A 26243-nucleotide genomic window follows, 5' to 3' on the forward strand; every position below is an offset into this window, starting at 1 on the left:
TTTTCGGTTTTCTTAAGCATCGCAAATTAAATCAGCGGATTCCTAGAAAAGTAGCGAAATCTTAGCTGTGAACGTTTGGGCTTAATTCATTCCAACTAGAATTGACAGAGGGTGAAAAGCAAGAAAAAAAAGGGAGAAATAAAAATGGGGGGAAACGATAAAAATTGCAGTGAGTGAGGAGTTTTGTGCGGGGGTGTTTAGCGAGCGAAACGTGCACCGCGCGTGCGCCGGCAAGGATTTAGCGGCGCTCTTGCGCAGTACAATTTTTCTGGGGGGATGGGGTATCCCAGGCATCGTTCCAGAATCCGGATAGCGGAGGCAAGAGCTGCGGAGGAATTTGCGAGTGAGTGTGTGTGAGCCGGACTTTCGATCATCCGGCGGGCCCTTCCCCCTTGACCGTGAGTTCTTCGACCCATGAGAGAGGGCCCACGACTTCCAAAAGGGACGGAAAACTTTTCCCCACCTGAAAACAGGGATCGGAGGGTGGGCGGGTTCGGATCGAAAAAATAACCATTTCCCAGGCTGGAAGAGTCGAACCCGCAACTGGACCAGAACATGCTACGAACGGGGACAACTCATCTCACCGAGGCAGTGCAAGCATCATCATCCTAGGGGACTTGCAGAAAAAACAATCACGACCACCACAGGCTTTACTTCCTCTCGGACATCTCTACTTAGTAACACAACGAAGTTCACACGATGGAGATACTAATTATTGCTAATATCATCTTCTCTTTTTCTAGATATTTTAGGTTTCTTTCTTTTTGATATTTAATCGTCTTAATCTTATTCGACTGTGTGTGTGTGTCTCAGTAGGAGTTTTTGGACATTGCATTTCGTGCCGTCAGTTCTTAGATTGATTCAATCTTTTTGGTCGTAATGGATACTAAAGTGTATAGGAAGTATTACCATTGCAGTAATTTTATCACCCATTTTTTCTTCTTGCCATATCATGCTGATAAGAACGTTTGACTGGTGCCTGTCTAATCTATCCCACTAAAAAGGGAAAAAAAAAGTTCTGGAGAAGACTGATTTTTTTTCTTAATGACCGGCACTTTTAAACGAATAGAAATTCTGAAATCGCACCACCGGCTTACATTCAACTCGCTTCCCTTTTCAGAAAACGAAATAATTTGAGGATTCCAGCGAGGAAGAAGAAGGTTCTTAGCAGCAAGCAGTACCTGTATGAAGCTTTGCTTGGGTCTCTGAAGCTGTTTTACGAAGAAGGCTGTTCTCAATCTCTCGCTTTTTCCGCGTCGTAAATTGTTGTTCGTTAAATTTTGCAGCAATTTAACCACGCTTTAAAAATCTTGTTTGTTTTTTTAAACATATTTTATCTTAGGATACATTTTTCTCTGGAAATAGCTAAAGTAGCCTCACAATGATACTTTGGCTTTTTCTTACTGTCGTTCTGTTCTTAGTGATATGAAATGTGCTTCTAGGAATAACTTTCTGACTTTATAGGATTCAGCAAAAAAAGAAAATAATTAAATAAATAAATATTGAAACTTGGATTAGAAACAAAATAACACAAAGAAGGAAGACATGCTTGGGCACTTTTCCTTCTTTCTGACGACCTTGCTGTCATGCAGGGCGTACTAATTAATGATTAACACCACACATGCAGCTTATCCGCACTCGCAGCTAAACAGCAGCGATCAATTTGTTCCTTGCCCGTCAGGTCGGAGAATGGGACTGTAACAACTTGTAGGTCATTTCGACGGTTATGATCACAATCCCTTGTTGAGAAAGAAAAAAACAAAAACAAATTCAATTTCGGCAATCTCGAGCAAAATTTCCAAATTCAGCAGTGAATTCACCTCCAGCATGTAAACTGTATTTTCTTCAATTAACATAGAGGACACACTTGAGTCAGTTTCCTAATAACCCCAGCGGAGATTTTTCCATACGCCACAGCAGAACAACCCTTTATTTGAATTCTTGGTGAAGATGCTCATTTTAAGAGACTGTTGATCTGGATCGCCATCGAATGTGAAGATGGAGAAAAGCGCAATCCGTGCTCAGCTCTTCTTCTCTCTCATCATTCTGTGTCTTCCATTAAGTAAGTCTTCTCTTCCTGTAAGTTGAATTAAACGATAAAAACATATATTAAATGAACTTGCAATGAATTAACAATTACTGCCTGTTTAATATAAAATAGAATTTTGGCAGAAACGTATTTTTAAAGAATATTAATTAATTAAACGATAAAAAAACACATCTTAAATGAATTTTCAATGAAGGAATTATTATCGTATATTTTAATGTAAAATACAGCTTTGGTGGAAACGTATTTTTAAAGAATATTAATTAATTAAACGATAAAAAAACACATCTTAAATGAATTTTCAATGAAGGAATTATTATCGTATATTTTAATGTAAAATACAGCTTTGGTGGAAACGTATTTTTAAAGAATATTAATTAATTAAACGATAAAAAAACACATCTTAAATGAATTTTCAATGAAGGAATTATTATCGTATATTTTAATGTAAAATACAGCTTTGGTGGAAACGTATTTTTAAAGAATATTAATTAATTAAACGATAAAAAAACACATCTTAAATGAATTTTCAATGAAGGAATTATTATCGTATATTTTAATGTAAAATACAGCTTTGGTGGAAACGTATTTTTAAAGAATATTAATTAATTAAACGATAAAAAAACACATCTTAAATGAATTTTCAATGAATGTTTTATTATCGTATATTTTAATGTAAAATACAGCTTTGGTGGAAACATATTTTTTAAAAAATATATTAATTAGTTAAACGATAAAAGGAGATCTTAAATGAATTTTCAATGAAGGAATTATTATCGTATATTTTAATGTAAAATACAGCTTTGGTGGAAACGTATTTTTAAAGAATATTAATTAATTAAACGATAAAAAAACACATCTTAAATGAATTTTCAATGAAGGAATTATTATCGTATATTTTAATGTAAAATACAGCTTTGGTGGAAACATATTTTTTAAAAAATATATTAATTAGTTAAACGATAAAAGGAGATCTTAAATGAATTTTCAATGAAGGAATTATTATCGTATATTTTAATGTAAAATACAGCTTTGGTGGAAACATATTTTTTAAAAAATATATTAATTAGTTAAACGATAAAAGGAGATCTTAAATGAATTTCCAATGAATTAATTATTATTCTGTTTTAATTGTAAAATACAATTTTGGTGGAAATATCTTTTTGAAGAATATTATTTAATTAAACGATAAAAGCAAATTTTAAATGAATTTTCAGTGAATTATTATTCTGTGCTTAATGTAAAATACAATTTTGGTGGAAATATCTTTTTGAAGAATATTATTTAATTAAACGATAAAAGCAAATTTTAAATGAATTTTCAGTGAATTATTATTCTGTGCTTAATGTAAAATACAATTTTGGTGGAAATATCTTTTTGAAGAATATTATTTAATTAAACGATAAAAGCAAATTTTAAATGAATTTTCAGTGAATTATTATTCTGTGCTTAATGTAAAATACAATTTTGGTGGAAATATCTTTTTGAAGAATATTATTTAATTAAACGATAAAAGCAAATTTTAAATGAATTTTCAGTGAATTATTATTCTGTGCTTAATGTAAAATGCAATTTTGGTGGAAAATATTTTTAAAAAAATTTAGAAGTTTATTTTCAATTTTTTTTTATTATTTAAAAAAATAGATATAATGAATTATTTTATGTTTTGTTAAAAGGAAAACTTTTTTATTATTTATATCTTTTATTCATGTGTTGTAATGCGAAATTATTTTTGAATAAAAATTTATCGCTATCTTTACTTTGATAGTAAAAAATAGTTCATTAAATCTGAATTCTTAAAACGATTATTTATACTTTTAATCACCTACTTACTCGAAGAAAACTTTAATCAGTATTTCATTAAACACGATTTCAGAATTAAAATTGAATTTGATTAGTAATCAATTACCATAACCATGTTTTTATCAAAGTACTTTAATGGTAATTTATTTTTAGCAGTAATCTAAATTCTATATATCATCTGTACATATTTTACATAATTGATAGGTATTAGAATCTGAAAATGAGAACTTCTTTGATTTTCTTAAAAGAAAATTAATCTGCGGATAAAAGAAAGTTAATCACAGTATAAAATATATATTCATAAAATAAATAAAAATATTCCATTTATTTTATTTGATTGTAATTAATTTCAATATTATAACTACTAAAATATCAGAATATGAACAAAACAATTAAATGCTCTTTTATCATATCTCATGAGTATTCAAATAGAATTTGAATTGAATGAATTTCTAATTTTACGTTAAGTAAGTATGTTCAAAATGAATTTTTGAAAAATGCTGTAAATTTATAATATTTTTGAAATTTTGCATAAAAAAAAATCAAATGAAATCAGAATATATGCGGAAAGTAGAAAAATATAGGGTGTTTTGACTTAAAAGAGATATAAAGCTAAAATCTTCTAATTTCAAAGTTTATTGTGAATTTTATTAATTCTGCTCTCCGCAGAATTCGCTCAAAATCTGCAGAAAGAATAAATGTATTTCCTAAGTTCTGAACTAAAATAGTAGCTTTCATATAGCCAGTCTTTAATATTAGAGTTCCACTACAATAACATGAAATGTTTAATTTTTTTCACATTGTGAGCCCTAAAACAACTATAAAATATTTTTAATTGAATAGATTGCTTATTCTCTAGTTCAAAAACTCCAGGACATATTAAGAAATTATTATACTATGTTTGATGAAGCCCTGTGCATTAGATTTTAATTTAAGAAAATTTTTGTAAAGGAATTCTACAAAAATTTCAAATTTGGGAAAACTATATTTAAAGATGTAAAATAGCATTAAAATGTAAATTATTCTAATATAAAAATGAATATAATTTCTCAAAGAATAAGCTTAGAATCAAAAATGTAAACAGTTTTATGAAGAAAACTGTTCGGAAATCAAGAATATTAAAGAAAAAGAAAAATTGGTAAATTAAAAAAAAAAAAAAATCAACTTTTTTCAAAGTAGTCTCTCACCTTATAAATTCATATCACAATTGTTTTTTAATATATAATATAATAATAATATTGTTATTAGGCTATATAATAATAATTATATATTAATAATATTTATATTATTATAGATAGAATAATTATAAGTGGAATTAAAATGATAAATGTATTTCAAATTTGCTAAATTTTGAATACTTTCCAAAGAATTAAAATTGAAAATACGCAAAGAAAATGGTTTATAACGTGAAAGGAAATAACAGCGAATTTTTTCATCTCGTCTTCTAAAAATAATTTCATAATTTAGCCATTTTCTACTTCGGAATCTTTCCTGAAGTAGAAAATGAAGGTCGATAGTTTCCGTTTCTTCAGGTTACTCGACGAAAAATCTCATTTAAGATCGATTTCAAAGAATATGAGCCCCAGAAATCATATAAAATAAATTTTAAATGCGGATAAAAAAAATCAAGCGAACCTTTTTAAGATCAACAAATATTTCGTATTTCGAGGATTTTCAAATAATGACTCTTTATGTGTTTAAGAAGGTTGATATCATATATTTGAAAATAATCATAAATAAAATATCTGTTTTTCTGTAACAGCAATTTCTTCAGCAGGAAATAACAGAAAATAAACTATTTTATCAATAAAATGAGAGTAACTAGAAATTATATACTTTGTAAGAGGTAAAAGAAAACATTAATTAAAAATATAGCAATCTATTAATTTATAATCATTTCTTCAACAATTGCGAGATGTTATATCTGCAAATAGTCAATAATAATATAGATATCTGCAGAAAAAATACAAATAACCGATTAAATTCATTAGAAATGCATATTTTAGCGTAACAAAACGCTTCTAAAATTAAAGAGACTCCACTTTTAATTCTGTTACATTGCTTAGAACAGTGGGAAAAGTTATCGATGATTTAGATTTTATCGGATATGCTAATAAAAATCAAATACATTATGACAGAATAGATTATTTGACACAGAAGAATAATCTATTTTAAGAGGAACTGCAGATTTAAAATAATATAAAAGTTTAATATTTTTTTAATTAGGAAAGTAGGTTTAACATATTTGAAACATTAAATAATCTCCGAAATGCTTTTATCTGAATTTGTAAAACAGATAACACCAAGATAGTCTAAATTTTCTCGTATGCAGGTTCCCTAATGAAACGAAACAAAGTAGCTAAGCTGTAAGCTTTGTGAAGTTAAAGATAAGTCAAAAGAACAATAAGCAGTATTTCTTTTGTGATCCTTAAAGCTCTACATTTGCACGAAATAACGAATCATTTCTCACGAGAGAACTGAAGACGTACAAATTTGGATCTTCTACGAGCGTAAAGATTTCGTGACTTGAATGAAATAAACTGAAGCATACTTATGCAGATAAGGTTTTACAATGAAACGAAAGTTACATTTTACTTCAAGGGGAAATTCGAAATAAGACAGCGAAGAGCCAAGAAAATTTAGCCTGGAAAAGGTGGAGTATTTTCTAAAAGCATGTTCTAATGGAGGTGTTTGCCAATTTGTTCATATTTAAAATAAAGAGAATAAATTTTTGCTTTTAATCACAAAAAAATGGCAAGTGGATAATATAATTGGAGAAATAGCTATGTTCAAGATTTATTGCGACTTTACAGACCTGAGTAGATTTTGTTGGGGTGTGCTTTAGGAATATAAAAAATTATGATATGGTAGCAGTTAAATTCTACACGATTCAGGAAAAATAGATAGAGGATCATGAAATAAAATTGCATATAAATTTTAAGAATATATTTACAAAAGAAACATCCAGAATTTCCCATTAAAGTCATAATAAGAAAAATAACAATTCGACTACGAAATAAATAAAGGAACGCCGATTTTTAAATACACCTTTAAACAAATAAAATCTGATTTTAATCTGTTAAAATTCCAGAAGTTTTTAGAAAGTGAGACCGTGCGAAATTAAACAAAAATTATTGTAAACTCTTAGTATGATTTGAGTAATATTCTATTTTAAAGTTTTATAGTAGTCATATTTATAACTTGGAACTGTGGTTTGATGACGAAAAAGACAGTAATTATCTTCCTTTTCAAAAATTACTGTCAAACTAGCGGATGATCATTATATTATAATTAAATCAAAATGAGCTAATAGTTGAGGAGCGAATATCTGGACAACCTGATGCCATCAGCTTCGAATTCGTGATCATTTTGTGAATATTTTTAAAAACACTTTTTGATACTAAATCCGAAATTCTGTAACCAGAATACTACGATCTAAATCACTGTAAAGTGAAAGTTATTAACACCAGGAGGAAGGAGACTGTTAAACAAAAATATGTGAATCTAAGAATAAAAACGTACATTTTTTTACTTGATTCCCTGCTGATTCCTTCCGATAGAGTCTAAAATTTTCATATTAAATAAAACAAATTTCAAAATTAGAATATCCTTATGTACTTTTGAAAGTTGTTTCGAATTGTAAATTCCGTGCTAGAATTACGATAGTTCATTTAATGGTTCAAACTTTATAATTAAGAAATAACTATAAAGTTTGAAAAAAAGCAAAATAATTATTGACATATACGTTTAGCCAATGAAACACAGAATACTATATACTGTATACAGAATACTGTAGTACATAGAAATTATAATAGTACAGAATCAGTTCTATTATAATTTGTAGCATTTCAACAGATAATTCGTTACAAATTTATTTATAAAACTCTTCATAATATTACTTTTATATCGTACATGAAGATCGTACAGATTTTCTAACAGTTAAGTCATAAATTTTTGGAGATAAAAAGAACTTTCTAGCATTATGCTGGAATAACTTTAAAATAAGTAAATTAATGTAGCTTTGCGATTTTATTCAATTTAAGAAAAAACATTTACTTATAAAAATCTTTCATAATAATCTCATTGAAATCTGAACTGAAATTTATATTTAGGATTTCAATATGCAATCCAGAATACAGGTTATTTTTCATTCTGTAATTTCATCACTGAGATTCTATTTCATGTTTATGATTAAGGTAATGTTTTCTTCCTTTCTAGATTTCTTTGAATAGTTTTTTTTTTTTGTCTAACAAGATATAATTTTATTTTCCTCATCCGAATTATTAAAATCGTTTCCAGTATTTTGTTACAAACTGCATTGAAAAGCAATGCTGTAACGAAATCTCTTCCAATTTTACTGATGAAATTCTTCTGCTCTTCTTACAAATGCGTAAAGAATGTTTGTTATTTTTTTAGGTAGGAATCAATTTTCATCGTTATAAAGTTTTATCTATGTATGACATAACCCGAATAATTTGATGAGTGGAATCCTTAAGCTCTTCTAGATACTTCTAGATACTATAGATAGCTTTCATAGATAAGCTCTAATATATACTTCACGATTTCTGAATAAAACAGGCATTTTTAAAAATAATTTATTGATATAAATTATAGACCTTCTTTAGAATTGTTTTTTTTAATAGAAAAGATCCTTTCATTCCATTTCATTTAAATTTTCTAATGCTACTTATGTATCTTGAATATAATAAATAAGTTTGATAAAATTATAGAAAATCCAAATCATTATATATTTTTTTTAATAAAAGCCAAAAATCAGACAGGCATAGCGATTGAAGAATTTTTTTAACGTTTATGAAAACTTTTATGAAAATTTTCATAAATTTTTGCATATGTGTCATGCAATATTTTCAAAATTCCTTTTTGCTTTAACGCTTTGATTTAATCAAAGTAGCCTTGTTAATAATTATATTTTAAATTCGTCAGAGAATTAACCCTTATTAAGACTGGGGTATTTCAAAATACTATAATGTTATTTAAATAATATTAAAACTACTACAACACAACGTAAGAGAAATTGTTAAAATAAAATTACCAAATATAAGTGTAAGTTAAATAAAAAGTCAATAAACAAAAATAAATACATTTTTGTTAACGTTCCTTTTTATTTTATTTTACTGAACAAAACCTGTTATTTTGCGCTCTAAAATAATTGCGATCCCGCAAACTCCACATTGACCAGCCTTTATTAGGCCACTCTATGCATACTTGCTCCTTGAAAGATTTCTATTATACCTTGTGTGACATATCATTTTTTTCAACTTCAGATATTACTTCCTTTTTGAGATAATTCCCTACTTATAATACTGTATATCTTGTATTTGACAAATATCTAAATTTATATATTCTGAATTAACATAATTATGATAATAAATCAGCAAATTTTATTATGTACAATTTTTAAGCCCATTCTTTCCAATTCATTAAACATTAGCAAGATTTTTCAAAATCTGCAGTTGTTATGCTGTGAGGTCATTTCGATCGCATCATTTCTATCTTGTTAAATGATTCTAGGAATTTCTGAATATTTTCAGTTTTGTTTGTTGCATCTTCTTGGTCCAGTTGTTAAATGAAAACACAAGATACTTCTTTTCCCTAGAATATTGGTGTCATATGTAACCCATGCGCATGCTAATTTTTCAGATACATCTTAATATATATCTATCATAGTATACGAATATATCATAGTATATTAAAGATTGAGAGATTTTCCTCTGCATGTCCATACAGATAGAGAAAACGGTGTTAGATTATAATTCTGAAATAGCATTTATATCTTATAAATTTATTTGTATAAAAAAGTATTTACATATTATTAAGTTGTAGATAAAGATGGATTATCTAACAATTTCGGGTGAAAATATAATCATGCTCCGAAAATTGGACCGTGAAAAGAGTAAGGACACTATTTTTTCTTTTTCGTATACATAGTATAGAGAAAGTATGGGATTATTTAAAAAAAATTTCTCGAATTTTGATGAATCTCCATGATTTAGATTTCCCTAATTTCGAAAAAAAAAAACATTTTTGGAAAATGTTCGCTTTTCTGAGACAAAGATAACTCCAAAAAACTTTGAGCTGGATAGTTGAAATTTGGTATACGTTTACATCAAAACTGAAAATTTCTATCAAATTTTGAATAAAATCTGTTCTTAGGAAGGCCGTCTGTCCAGATGTTCGAATATAAGTTAACGCGATAAATACAAAATAAAGAGTGCTGAATATATATATATATATATATATAAGATACAGTACACGGATTTAACATCTACAATGTAGATGTTTAGACACCTGCCAAATTTTGAACCAAATCCAATAAACGGTTGTCTGTCGGTCTGTACTTTCACAAGTATGGAAACGCGATATATTAAAAACAGAATGAATTAAAAATATAAAATTTTGTGGGTGATTTTGTGTCTACAATTGTAGATTTGTATTGAATTTTCGTTTCAATCGGTTGAAAAAAACGCGTCTAAAATAAAAATTCAATTTTCGGATACTATTAACGACATGCCTGGAATGAATGGCCAAAAAACTCGCCAATGATGACACGATAGATTAAGTAAACATGGCAAATCCACGCCAAAAGTTAATATTGTGTCACTATTGTGTGTCGATTTCGTGCTAGGCGTTCACTGGTATGGCAAATTTATTAGAGAGTATGGGAGAAAGGAAAGGAGACTACTCTCGCTATTTCAGCTTATTGAATGTAGCATTAGCCAATTATATGACATTTGAAATAGAAGCAAGGTACCCAGATTTGAATAAAACAATAAATAGCGTATGCGACAAATCTCTTTTTTTTCAGAAATAGATACCATACTATTTTTTTTGTCTTTATTTTTATACAGAGAACATTTCTGTTATGTTCCGTACGTTCTAATGCATAACAAACATTGATATAGAATTTGTGAAAGAGAAAAGAATAAAATATTGCATTTTATGAAAACTAGTTTTTTATTGATATACCATCGCATATTTAGTAGAATTTATAAGATCTTTCGACCCATAATTTTTATATTATGATTTTAAATTTTCATTAATTAGAATTTTACTGCAAACTTTAAAAATCCATTTAAACTCTGAACTGATTAATTTATGAATATTTTTTTAAACCCCAAAGGCAGTTTACAACATATATCCTTTTTAAACATCTTCACATATATCTTTTGGCAAAACGATAAAAAGAGGAGGAAAAAATTGCATTTCTCCGAGTGCAATTCATTTATTGGAGCATCACAAATTATATATTCAAGTACTTCAAAACGAACGAAAAAACTGAATTGAAAATTCACTGATAACCCCTACCATCATATATCGTTATCTCTTTTTAGTTACAGTTCAGCATCAGCTGCAGAATTTAACCATCACCATATTATCCCATCAGTCCTGCAGCTCTCCCAATTTAACAATCACTGAAGCATTTATTCAAAGTTTGTTATTTGGCGAACATTTTTATTGAAATATGATGTTTTTCAGTTTGTATTTTTATTTTTTCCCAACATAGCAAATGACTTTGGATTTTCTACTATTATGAAAGAGAGATTTGAAATATTTTCGTATTTACTATGAAATGAATAAAGTAACTTAAGAACTAAAATTAATAAATTTGTCCATAACTATGATTTAGCAAAGTTCCAAGAGATTATTACATGCATAAATTTGATAAATTTGCGCCAATCACTATAGCTAAAAATGTAAACTGAAACAAAACTTTTATGAAAAGAACTGATAAAGATTACAAAGACGAGATAGATATTTTCAACTTTAAGTTTGCATTTGGTCAATATTTCTTACACTATTATAATTTCAAATATTTTTTTGCTATGATTTAATCTTAAACCATTTTTGTTAAATTAATATAAATAACAATTATATTAAAATAAATATAATATTGAAATTAAGTTATATATATATAGCTTTACTAAATTTCTTTCTAATTGTTTTCCTCTTTCTTTTTCCTATTCTTTCGAGGGTTTTCCTTTTAAATTTTATATTTTTAGCTACCTTTTAGAAATATAGCTATCCTTATTTTTTGGGGGGGGAGAAAAGTTTGGAAGTTATAGTTTTATACATTAAAAAATTTAGTTTTTTGATTCTAGTGGAGATAAACAGGCGCAGGAAAGCAAAAGCAAAGATACAAACATATAGGACTATTAACATTTTGTAAAAATTTGCAGACAGACGATTCAAATATTAAATAATTATGCTTTTGAATAATTATAAATATCTATTATCCTCTTCTAAAAGTAATCAAGATTTAAAAATACAATGCATGATTTATTTTATCTGACAATTTTAATTTGCAACTATGTGCACATGGAAAATTCCCTTTACGGCTACAGTGTTTGAAGCAATGATTTTACTAAAGCCTTATAAAAAAAAAAAAACAATACTTTTTCGTTTTAACTTTAAAGCCATATCCATTTCCAAGGCAACATTCTGGGCAAATTTCTCTTCTGTCGATAAAAAAAATGGTACACAAGCTATATAGCTTCCTGTTGGTATGTAGAAACAAAGTGAATTCCGATAAATTAAGTGAGCACATAGCACCGAAAACTTTGTAGGACACTTCTAAGTAAATGACTTGCTAGTAACATGACTTTAAAAAATCTATCATCGTCAAGTGAATGTAATGGGCGGACAGAGTAATAATTTTTCACCGAATCTTTTGTCTTGGAGCCCATGTCCTCGAGCCTTCCAATTACTATAATACAGAGAGGAAGGACAATAGTTACGACACGAACCTAAAGACATGATTATGTCTCTGAAACTCTAGTATTTTTTATTCGTTGGAAAGTCTTAGAAGTGTGTTTAAAATAGAAATTTACTTAGATTCGATGGAAATGATTAGTTCATGGAATATTTCATGTTAAAAGAATGCAAAACTTCTGACAAATCATCGATTATTGAACATTGAATATCGATAAAATTAATGGGTACAGTATTTATCATTAAAGAATAATTACTATATTTTTATGTAGCTAATCTATTTCATTTGCTATATCATTTCATTTTATAAAAAAGATCAGTTTTGTCATCAATAAAAATAAATATTTCGTATAAAAAAATGGAGAAATAAATAATGAATTTTTAGAATTTAGGTGTCCTACGAATTTTGGTCAGCTTTAGAAGGTGGAAAAAATTGGTGTAGAGATATTATTTCAGTTTCTGAAATTAAATTCAATAAAAATAACAACACGGAAATAAAAGAATGATACTTTGTAATGCTAGATCTTAAGACGGATTTTCAAATGTTATATTCAATTCAATTGAATATTAAATTTCCGTTTCAAGAAAAAAAATCTATTGAGATTTTGAAATGTTTTTAAACATGTTCTAAAAACTTTATAAGCGAACGAGATTTACTTGAAACACCAAAATAATGTACATTTGTTCATAGTAAAAAAAATAATAATAATATTTTTTTTTATATTCATTATGACTGAGCCAATTAATTTAATTATTTCAGTCATAACTAGCATGATTCAAAATTCAGAATTAACTAATTAACTGAACATTTGTATAAAAGAATATACAAAAGTAAATAATTAAGATAAATAATTGAGGAAAACTCTTCTGTAAGAGTCATAATATCCTGGCTAATGATTAATGATGTAGAAAATTGCTTTAATTAGTATTATTCCATCAAATGACGCTATTTGTTCAAATGATCTTTGAAATCCTTCATTAAGAATTAAATGCAAGTATGTATGTTCAAATTAGAGAAATCTTAATTGATTTTCAAATTAAATTCGTGAGCTATTGAGTTAAAGGATTAATCAGAATGCTTTAAAATCAATATTACAGCTTATTATTGTTTTAATTTTCAGGCTAAAATGCAGTTTTATAAAGGAATTACAGTTTCTATTGATAAATCGAGAATTTAAATTCAATAATAAAAGTGAATATGAATTTTAATACCGTACTTTTATTTTTAATTAATGGAAGTTAATTCATAACTTCATTTCGATTATAGTTTATGAAAAATATTATAAAATGAGAGTAATTGTTTTTAATTTCCGTATTAAATAGATAAGATGCATACAGATAGGAAACTTTAAAAAAATTGTACTAGTTAAAAATTTAAAGTACTTAAAAAATGGTAGGAAATGAAATTTTGAAACTAAAAAGTGGTTTAAAGCGGGAAAAAATTAGTTTAGAAGATTTTTTTCCAGAATTCCAAATATTGGGGATCGAATAATATAAATAACATGAAATTTTCAATTTTTGCATTGTAAAGTCTCAGATATTAATTGTAATTTACACTAATAGATTACTTGTTTTGGATTTCGGAAACTGCTGAACATATTGAGAAATGATTAATCCACATTTCAACAAAAATTATGCATTTTAATTTATGAGCTTCAAGTATTAAGGTTATTATAAGGAAGGTCAAATGAAAACATATAAAAATACAAAATGTGTCCAAGCAGTGAATTATATAAATATGTAATTATATAAAATTATATAAATATGTCTATGTGGCTTGTTAACAAATAACTATAAAACTAAAATTTTACCAGTTTTACGAAGAAACTGTTCAGTAATCAAGAATTTTCAATATATATATACATATATATATATATATATATATATATATATATATATATATATATATATATATATATATATATATATATTTGATATTTCCTGAAAAAGTGGACTTTTCATTAAGTCATCTTAATGGATATTCAGAAACAGATCTGCTGAATTCAAATTATATCAAGCAAAAATAAGACAAATTCATTAAAAATTGCAATAATGCAATCCGGTAAGCAATCAAATATACATCCAAGCAACGCTTTAGAATATGTTCTACGTTTTCTTTTTTTACCAGTCTATCCATCTTTGTATAACACATCGCGGGGAAACATGAAAGAAACTATGTAAAATTATTTTTAACTTTATTTATCATCTGCCATACCAGAAATTTGAGAAAAGAATTGTTTCCTTTAATGAATTCAACATGTTCTCAGCTTTTATGACAGAGTTTAATTTGAAATTTACAATTACAACTTAGGAAGAGGAGCAAAAGATCGTTAAATTTTAGATATTCAATAATTCTTATCAAGCTTAAGATCATATTAAATACATCTATTATTCGAGAAAAAATACGAATTGCCAATAATTTTTGCAATGCAAAAAAAAAAAAAAATGTTTGTTTCATGTGAATAAATGATGTAAAAAATTATTAGTTTATAATAGCATTTTAAATGTTATGAAGGTTAAATTTCTATCAATAATTAATAATTTTTTATGAAGTAATGTTTAAATCGAAAATATATCATAATGAAATGTGGGAAAATAAGATTTCGTAAAAGTAGTGATTTAGATTTTGTGATTCGATTTCTATATGCTGAGAGATGCGTAATAAAATGTTAAATTATGTTTTCGCGCATTCAATTTTCTATTGCTAAGATTCATTGCTATTTTTATATAATAATAATATAATTATATTTCAAAAAATCTAAAGAATTAATTTCTGAATCATATCTGCACGAAGTTTTCTTTAACTATTTTCAAAGCGAGAGTACAGTTTTTACAGGTGTTCAGAAGGTCACGTTTTTAGTTTCCATAAAAATATCTCCTACATTTATATGGAAAAAAATTATGCAATTGTGACATAATTTTTAAGTTATAAAATTTCATCTGTTGAATTTTTGAAATGTACTTTACATGGTCTTCTGGTGGTTATTAAAATAATGGAAACACATGTTAATAGCGACATTTTAGAATGCACTTCGTAAGTACTAAAATATAATCCTAGATACTAGCTTCTATTATAAAAAGTATATATCATTAGATAGTATGAGGTAGCTTTAGCGAGGTTGTATTTGTCTGGGACTTTTGTAAAAAGTGTAAGATGTCAAATCTTACAAACTTTCAAAGAAGCCAAATTGTAGAGACCCTTCTAGCTGGAATGATTGTGACCCAGATATTCCAGCTTTAAGGCGTTTCTAGAGGTAGAGTTTCTAAATTCAAGACTGCGTACACGAAAAAACGCTGCGTACAAAAGTTAATAGTGGGAGGAAGAAGTGAATGAAAGAGACTGATGTGTATTGAAGCAGATTGTAATACATAAAAAGAAAACAACGACATCCAAAGTATCCGTAGAGTTCCATCAGCATCTGAATTCACCAGTGTATGGAATTGTAGTTAGGAGGCACCTACATAAACAGAACATTTCAACAGAGCAGCAATTCCCAAGTCCCTAGTCGATTGATAAGGGAAAGATAGTTATATGGCCAAATGAATTATCTATCTCACTTTTCCCCGCAAAAGACTGGTACAATTATGGAGTACTCATGCATAAGCCCATGAGCTTGAATTCTTCCTTCCAACTAACAAACATGGAACTGAATCTGCCATGGTATGGGCAGCTGTATTGTGGTTTTCTCCTGGCCCAATCGCAATCCTGAAAGAAAAAAAATCACTTTGAAGAAGTATAGAGAAGTTTTAGTTGACCAGGTAGGTCTTATGATGCAAGTTTTGTTTCTTGCAGAAGATAGAATTTTTCCAAGATGATAATCTCCTAATCGTGTAGCGGAATTTATTCAGTCATGATTTGATGAACTTGAGGAACTCAAGTGTAGCATCTGTTTTAGCTCGTACAGTTCCCCGACTTTAATGTAATCGAGCCATTATAGTCTATTTTAGAATGCTCAATCTGGAATCGATATCCCCTACCGGCATCTCTCTAAAAGTTTTTACACTATCTCCATAAAGAGTATAATATTTCTTTTAGCATAGGTCATCACTGGTATGTCGCGATTCTCAGACGAATCCAAGTGAATTACATAACAAAAATGGCCTCATGCTTTACTCATAAAGAATTTTGTATTCATCAGTGATATTTCCATTATTTTGATAACCATATGATGCAAGTAAAATTATTTTGGTATAATTTATCTTGAGTTATTTCATTGACAATTCGGTTAGAAACCGCAATTTGAGCTTTTATTCCATAATTTACATACCGTAAAGGATGAAAATAAATATATAATGAACATTGATTGATGCATAATACTATACTAAACATTTTGCTTTAAAATATCACTAATGTTTCTAAAATGTTCATAGAATTCTTTTGGTTAGTTTCCTTTCTCTGTAAGAATTTTAGTATTCTTGTGACATGTTCCCATAATTCTAATTTATCAAAAAGTACTCTTTTAAAAATATCTCTATTAAAATATATTTGCTTAAAATTGAATCATAATCATATTTTTAGCAAAATACCTTATTTATAGCACAGTATTTTTCTATTACTCTTACTTTCGAAGCATATTAAAAAATATTTTTCGCCTTTAATCGAATAAATTGTTTGCTTAGCATAAAAATTCTTTATTTTTCTTTTTATTCATTCCCATATTTGTAACATTTTTTAAGAAATGTTAAATTTAATTTCGTAGAAAAACAGCTCTTTTTTATATACAAAATATCTATGTATGTAAACAACAAAAATCCAATCATTATCCCAGTAGCATGCATGAAATTTTACAAAATGTTTTCCTTAATATATTTTTATAGTTTTTTTATGTTAAATTCAGATAAACAAAATTTTTAATCTAAATAAATAGTTTTAATATAAGCATATCTTAGTAAAGCATCTTAGTAAGCAATTTTATATTTTTAATATTACCTTAATTTGAGTATTACTTTATGAGAATTTTAAAATAAGCAATCTAAATGTAAATATTTACAATATATGTATTCTAATATGAATACTTTCAATATGATCATGTTTCAATATATATGTAATGAAATATGTTTATATTGGATATTAACTTCTTTGAAATATTAAAATTATATAATGTAAAAGCAGATAGGAGAAATCTTATAAAAAATTTATTATTTTAATGACTTCTTAGAATATTTAATACTAGGATATTATTTCTCAACATAATGTATTGACGGATTTGAAAAATAAATTTTACGAATTTCCTAATATATATTAACTATGATTTTAGTTCATTGCTATCTAATATTCATTTAATATGTTCGTAATAATGGATACTAACATTTATCTAATACAGTTGGTGCCAAATGCGAAACATAAAAAAAAATTTTCTTATTAGAAAAGAATTGATAAATTTAATGAATAAAAAATTAATAATGAAAAATATTTTCAGAATTCTTTATTCATTAGATTTTCTTAAATGTTCTATTTATTGCAGAGGAAAAAAATCATAAAAAACAGCTATTAGTGCAATCGTTTCATAAAATGTATAATCTTATACAGATTACCAAATTACAAATTGAACCCATTTTTTATGGAATATATGCAGAAGTAAAATTTGATATATGCTTATTTTATACCGATTTACATGTCATTATCCTATTTTCTATTCCATTCTAATCTCTTAAAATTTTTGTTTAAAAACTTTATATTATTTCTCGTTAATAATATTATTGACAGTTCAATAAGTATACTACATAAGTTTTCTTTTTCGTAAACCAAGTTTTAAGAAAGTAAGTAATGTAAAAAATTGTTCCGCATGTTATTTTAAATACAGAGCTAATGTTATATTTCGCTAAACTAACAGATAGAATTATGACAGCATAAGTACAATAGACTGACATATACAGATATAAATATGACAGCATCAGACAATACCTGACATATCCTCAGTGGATTTGTCAGGTATTTGTCTTCAAGGGCATAGAGAATGGAACTCAAGCATTCTAAAATACCATAATTCTATTCTCTTTACAAACAAACCAGGTGACTAGTATATATAAAGATTATGCACTAGTCACTTTTTGCGATGGTTGCATTTAATTTTAATTAAATTTCGTACGCTTAATTTGATGTTTATTATTCACTTTGCAAATAAGTTCAAAGTTTCAAATTCTGACAGACATGATAATCCTATTATTTTAACAATCTTAATCCTGCTCTGTTTGAGTCGTCTGAGTCGATTTTCTTAATAAAATCTACTGGTGACACCTTGGTGCTAACAAAATCTTAGATATATATGGATAATTTTTTTTTAATGGCATGTTTTCATTTGTAATAATATTCGCTTTCCGATTCCTCATGTGAGCTGCACATTTAATAAACAGGATCTCTTTTTTTCCTTAACTTTCAACTAGGGTAGAAACTCATGGGATTAAATACTTGTTGAAGCACTGGAAATGGCTTGAATTTCAATGCAACAATAAGGTCTACTGTTCAAAATTATGCAAAAAATTATGTTGAAAGTCAGGAAATTAAAATGGTATTAGTAAAAATCTTTTAGAATGACCAAGAAACATTTTTTTGAATAATATTTTTGCAATCAATCTTGATTAACTATCAGTTTAAATAGAATTGTATTTACTAAAACAACTAATCGTTCAAGGTGTTTTATATAAATGTGGCGAGTTATTTGGCAATTAATCCTTGGAACGCGTGTAATAATATCCAAAAATCGTATCTGAGTTTTAAGTTCGTTTTTCTCAACCGACTAAATCAAAATTTGGCACAAAACTGCACTTGTAGTAGCAAAATCCAGCTCCAAATTTGACATATTTAAATTATTGAATTATCGCGTTTACATGGTTATGAAAGTATAGACAGATAGTCAATCCTTAGTTGGATTTTGCTCAAAGTTTGATATAGGTGTCTGGATTATAGATGTTAATTCTATATTGAAATTTATTTATCTAACTCTCTTTGTTTTGTAATTATCGTGTTAAATTATATTCGTACAGCGGAACAGACGAGCTACCTTTGAACAGATTTTTTTATTCAAAATTTGGTGTAAAGACCAAATTTTAGATAACTATCTCAGAGACTTTTTGAATTATCTTTGTCACAGGCAGACGGAGGGACATTTTCAAAAAATTTGTTTTTCGAACTGAGAGATGTCTAAAACATGAAGATTCATCAAAATATATTTATGATTACACTACTTTCCCTATACCATGTATACGAGAAAATAAAAAGTAAATATATATATTAAATGTTATTAAATCAGAGAGCCGATAAGGAAAAGGTTTTAAGTTGTTATCTGTAAAATGCTTAGTATTTTTGCTACAATTTTTTGAAATATTGTGAGAATTTGGGAGGGATGTGCTGCTTACTATTCCTAATTTTTGAAAGAATTCAAAATAGAAATTGTACTTTAAATGGATTTCCTGTAAATAATTTATTAGGTATTTATTTATTTTTATTATAATTTATAAGATATTAATTTATATTTAACAATATAAATATATTATGCTTATTTTCATTAAATATCTTTTCATCAAATAACATTACCTTCATTAATTAAATGCTGAAAATGCTGAAATTTTCAACAATTTCAAATATCACGTTTCCAACTATCCATTTTCTTAAGAATATAAAATTGATTGTATTACCAAAAAAAAATGTATCGCTTGATAATTACTTCTAAAAAGCAATATCGAAGTGAATTCTTATTTCATTTATTTATATCTTAACGCCTCGGAATTCTCGCTTTTAAATCATCGATTCTACACCATTCGAAAAAAACACTTGTTGGAACATTCAAATCATGATTTAGCACGCAAAATCGACACATCACGATTATTTATTAAAATAAATCATTCCTCCATTCAGAAAAAAAAACTACAGTTTGTTAATAAAAAAGGAAAAAATAGCAGAAGCATGTAAAAATAATTGAATGAATTAAAACTCAAAAATAATTCCTGACTAAGCTATGGCTTTATGAAAGCCCATTCATTAAAAGTATAAAAAACTTCATCGATGATTTCCTGAGTTTAATTAATTGCAACAGGAAAATCATAGCAAATCGCTTTTTTTACGTCCTGTTTCTGTGATATGATGTTTCTAATAAACAGGAAACGCTTGCTACCGTTGATTTAATTGGGATGTTTAAAACTACTTTTAGGGTTGAAAGAGCTTCGGTTTTCACTTTTAAACATTCATTTTAATGGCTTCATGCATTTTAAAAAAGTAGTTCCTTCTTTAGATGCAAATTAAATTAAAAGATTGATGTTACTAAGTTGCTTTTGATTTATCTTGACATTAGTGTGATATATAATTTAAATCTCGCGTGGCAGGATATGTCAAAAAAAAGAGTGTTACGCGGTTATATCTTTGAAGTGCATAAGCTCAAAATGTTAGAGAAAAACGTAAAAATAATCGCACAAGTAACAATAATCTAGCAATGTAGCATAACCTTTTTTGCAGAGTGTCAAGATTCTAAGACCATCCATGACGCTTATATTTAATGGATGTCACTACAATAATATAAAGATAGTTTCCCTATTAGTACAAAATATTGTACGATATCTCCCCAATGTTTTCCGATATTCTGAATGACGGCCAATATGGTGAAAATATTGTACCAATATTGTCAGGTAAATGGGATGGCTGGCATTCAAAATTTCAGATCATGTGAAATTACATTATAGGTTTTAGGATACATTACTTTCTTTGTATCATTTGAAATTCAGAAACGTTTTGTCGACTTCATGGGAATTAAATTCCTCGTAAATAGTAACAGTTCCAATTGGTTATGTATATTTACGGCGGGGCACATGTAGAATCCAGTTTTGAATCAATTCTCTCTCCTTGTGTTGAAGCCGACATTCTACGGGTAGATTGCAGTACAATCTGTGAAATAAGAACAAAATTTAAACATATATTGTGATGCTCACATCAACAAGTAGGATTTTCGGTTCTTAAATTCTAAGTGGTGACAAACATGAAAAACTTTTAGAACTGAACATGATCTTTATGATGAAGCATGTTTACTTGTATAATCTCAACGATATTTCTATGTTCATTATTTAGTAATCTATAGGGAAATGAATGTTTCAATCAGCCATATCCTTCGGTTTTGTGCAGATGAAATTTTAATCGAATTATAAACTCATTCGTTATATTCAAGCCTCTGATTCAAATTCAATCAAAATTACTGCATATAAGGTATCCTTTGAAATCGTAGTCTGAATGTTAAAGTCTAAATAGTAAGAGATGAAATTCTTTAAGTTGTTGTAAAGAACTGTAAAACTATTCGAAATGACGTTAGAATACGACAAAGTATTAAAGATTCATAACTGTTTAAATACAACAACAATTGCAGGAAGCATTATATGCTCTTCGCAAGACACTAATTTGTACTTTTTAGGGGTTCCGTCTATCATTATTGATAAAGCTCGTATTCTTTGAAATATTTTTTCAACAGATAGAATTGCGTAAATGATCCAGATATTAGAATCATATTGATATCGAGAAATCGCATACACTTTACGAATGACAGTATAAGCAGGAGTAGTTATATCTAAGACCCCAATATGGATACAAAATATATTATTTTACATATATAAATACGATTTATTATCACTGTAACAGAAGAAATATAATATCATAAATGCCGACAACCTTTCTGCAAGTTTGAGATATTTCTTTTTATATAAAATTATTTGATATTGTTTACACTAAACAATGAAGTTGTTTTATAAATATAAACATATTGCATATAAAAATCTTTATTCGGAAGTTTTAAAAGAAGAAGCTAAGAGAAAATACAAGCAAAAAATTGCTTGCATTTTATTCTAAAGATGCTTGAACCTTCTGGAAAATCAATATTTTTTCATTAAGATGCAATTTCCTGCAAGTCTATGCTTTTTCAATTGTTCCGTTGACGTTTTTCAAAAACAAATAACTGAACTTCCAACATGAAATTCATCTAAAACATAGATTGCATAAAAATGAGTATTTTATAAGGTGTGCAGTATTTACTTTTCTTTCTGTTTTCTTCATTGAAAATCATTGCTTATTTTTTATGCCTGTTGCTTGATTCTTATTTTTGAAGAGCATGTTGTCTTTATATGAACTTTAATAAATGCGATACATAAAATCTTTATAAAAAGATCATTTTTAAACAACGACCGATGAATAAAATTTATCATATTTATATACCATATCACTGAAATAAAAGCAATTTTGTATGCAAGATTTAAAAGCGGATTAGATTTCAATTGCAAAATAATAAAGATTATCAGAGATTAAATTTCCCTTTCAGTAATAATAAATATATACGTGGCATACAATAAAATATATAAAAAAAGAGATTTTATGAAGCACTACATATTCAAATATTTTGAATACTTTGTTACGCCTACTATTTAAGAAAATATGACATTTTATGTGTATTTTTTTACGTAGAATATAATTTCATATTGTTATCATATCAATTATATGAGACAGTGTTTTAGTAAAAAGGGACGCATCATTTTATATAATATTCTCATGGTGTTCTCATTTATATAATATTTTATATATCCTCTTACAAATAAAAAAAATAAAAGAATTTCAGAAATTCTAAATTTAGTTAGTAAATTAATTAAATTAAAGATTTGTTTAATATAAGAAGCTTAATTTTGAAAGGGTCTCATAAATAGGATTCTTAATAAAAATTCTCAACCATCAACCCTTGAAAAATCTTTAATGCCTTACTAACAGGAAGATGATGTACCACAAAATAACGTGGACCAGGCTCATAGACACGATGAAATTAAACATTCTCCAAAATTTAAATATTTCCTACTTTAAGGTTCCAAAGCCAAAGTCTCTAAGTATCATCCTATTTAAATTTATACTGCCATTATCTGTGGTTCTTTCTTAACCTAATGCTTCAGTACTATCAGTAATAGAAAACTTACACATGTTCCGTAACGCATGAACATGTCTATCTTCACTATCTTGTGCAATGCTTTTCTTTATCTTGCTCTTTTCAGATGAATGATGGGAATATACTTCAGGTAGTCATTAGTTCAGCTTACACATTAGACATCATAGAACAAAGCCATATTCTCTCGATGGTGCTTGGCATATAAACTTTCCTTTGATTCCTTTCTCATAGAAAGATTCTAGAGTCCAAAGCAAAGTGCCCTAGTAGCAGAACATGTTGTAGAATATTGTTCAATATTGTATAGCATTGTATAATGTCACACAATATTGTAAATTTTTCAATATGCATATGCTTCTGCAGATACACATGCGTATTGGCAATTAGATGAATAGTCTATAGACTAATTTCTTTGCTTCAGAAACCAGTTAACATTAACTTACTGTGGATTTCTCGAATTTGATAGATTCAATATTCTAGGCCTATATTCATTTAATAATTTTTTCCAGGATAATTACGATCAATAGATACACGCATGTCCATTGAAAGCAACGAACTTGAAGAATATAAGCTTTCCGTGCAACATCCGTTGATAGCTGCTCTTTCAAAATTAATGGAATGCTCATACATCAGGTAGTCATCATCAAAAGCGCTAGTTCATCTCACGCATTCGACTTTATAAAACAATGCCATATTCCACATCCACGGCGTTTGATAAATGCGTCTGCCTACAATTCCTGAAACTCAGCCAAAAAGGCACAAATCCCCCGCGTGGACAAAGAAGACAAAAATGTAACAATGCAAGATGCTCCTGTTTTTTCTTTCCCCTTCCCCTACATGGTAAGTGTAGCTGTACTTTCTTCCCCTTCAAACTTTCTTGGACCGTGTTATTTATTTTTTATTTGACCTACTTGCGTCCTTTGATGGATGCCATCGTACTCAGAGATTAAGTCGGGGGGAGGGGCTCAATACCCCGGGAGGATTTTCAATTTCAAAATGTCGCCTGTCCGTAATTACCCCGCTTTTGAGTGACTACGAAGGATTACACTGCGGTGAAGTGCCTATGTCGTTAAGGAACCTTTTTTTTTTTTTTTCCTCATCCTTCCTCTTTTTACTTTTCTTCATTCGCAGTCGATGAAGTGTTTTTAGTGAAATATATCTGATTCGAACAGACCAAGAACAAATGAGTTTTCATGGAGTTTGGGATGGATCCGGAGGCTATTTATCTCTGACATCTCAGCAAACAATCTGAGAAGGGAACACACACAAAAAAAATGATCTGTTTCATCCGGGATGTCGTTCTGATAGAAGTATTAATCTTGCTTTGAAGCAAGAAAAAATAACACTTTATAACGTTTCCTCCCATTGTCATGATAAATTCCTCTGAGGGCAAAAAAAAAATCCCTTTTGTAAAATTAGTTTCTGAAATTTTTCGAGTAAATAAATGCAAATGTGGTTTTAATAAAATTGGAAGTTTCATTTCACTTATTTCTAAAGAGAATGATTTGAAAGTCCACTCTTAAATTGTCATTAGAAATAGAATCCAAAAAAGAAAAAGAAAAAGAATTGTTTATAGTGGAATAAAATTTTATCTAGTAATTGCAAGATAAAAAGAAAACTCTTAAAATATATACATCTGACAAAAATAAAAAGATTATAAATAAAGAAGCAATCTTTTGTTGTTGGTATAACTGAAAAATATGACAGAGAAAAGTGTATAATATGCCTTCAAAGTTTTAAGAGCATATAATAATCACCATTTAAAAACTGCGAATTATCTGTGTAAATAAATCATAAAGTACTTTAAATGCCTTATCATTTTGGTTATTAGTTACAAAAAAGAATCCAAAATTAGACAGCTATTATGCTCAGCATGATAGCTAGCAAGGTAGCATTGCTGAAAATAAAATCATGATTTTACATAAATATAAATATATAAAGCTTTCATTCTTTCGTAATTTAGTTTCGTTGTTTCAAGTTTTAATTTATCCTTTTTCTCTGTACAATGCTCAATGTTACCCTTTTTTTCTTTGTTTCATATTAGTTACGAATTTGGTTTAATCAATATGCAAACGAATGATTCTATTATTATATATATATACTAGCCGCCTTTGGCGACCAGCCGGTTCGCCAATCTTAATGTTCGTTAAAATTTTAATAATTAAATATTTTATGCAATTTCTACTTTAATAGCTTCTTCATCAAAATATTTTAAAACTTCAAATTTTGATTATCATATAATTCATTCATAATATTATAAAGGCCTTCAGTCATAACGTAATATGTATCTCTCTCATTTTCTGTTAGCACCCGTAGAATTTATGCTTTAAATTAAAGTGGAAAGAATTTATCTTCAATTAATATAATAATATTTTTTACTGAAACAAAGCATTTTTTTATAATCTGATTACTGAAAATAGAGTCACTCAGCGTTTAAACTTTATGGGCACTAAAGAATATTTTTTTAAATTTATGTAATATCTCAAGAGTTGGTCAACAAAATTTTCTTAGATTCATTATGAGCAGATCGATTCATTAACAATGTTTAAATTTAAATGCATCAAACACTAAGAAAATAAAACGAATCGTTTAAAATAAACGGTTGAAAACAGGTTTTAAAAAAACTACTTAAAAAACGTTGTACTTAAAACTATAAGCATATACATGTTGTCATGGCAACAATCAGAACAGAATGCGCATGCGTGAATTTTCTTCGCCGGTTACGTAACGCAAATACGTGATTTTTTCTACGCCAGTTGGGGTAACGC

At 27.7% G+C, this 26243-nt stretch overlaps 1 protein-coding gene across 7 annotated transcripts in view; it reads left to right on the forward strand.

Annotated features, from left to right (window-relative positions):
• The first annotated feature begins 304 nt into the window (after nt 1–304).
• Nucleotides 305–26243, forward strand: part of LOC129979840 (neuronal acetylcholine receptor subunit alpha-7-like) — a 484828-nt gene continuing 458889 nt past the window's right edge. For all 7 annotated transcript variants that reach the window (XM_056090752.1, XM_056090754.1, XM_056090748.1 and 4 more), the window contains exon 1: nt 305–2062. In XM_056090752.1, coding sequence (XP_055946727.1) covers nt 1999–2062 — 64 coding nt within the window. In that variant the 5' untranslated portion in view covers nt 305–1998. The remainder of the gene's footprint in view (nt 2063–26243) is intronic.

The sequence above is a fragment of the Argiope bruennichi genome, chromosome 1, assembly GCF_947563725.1.
Source record: "Argiope bruennichi chromosome 1, qqArgBrue1.1, whole genome shotgun sequence".
In the NCBI taxonomy this organism is placed as follows: Eukaryota; Metazoa; Arthropoda; class Arachnida; order Araneae; family Araneidae; genus Argiope; species Argiope bruennichi.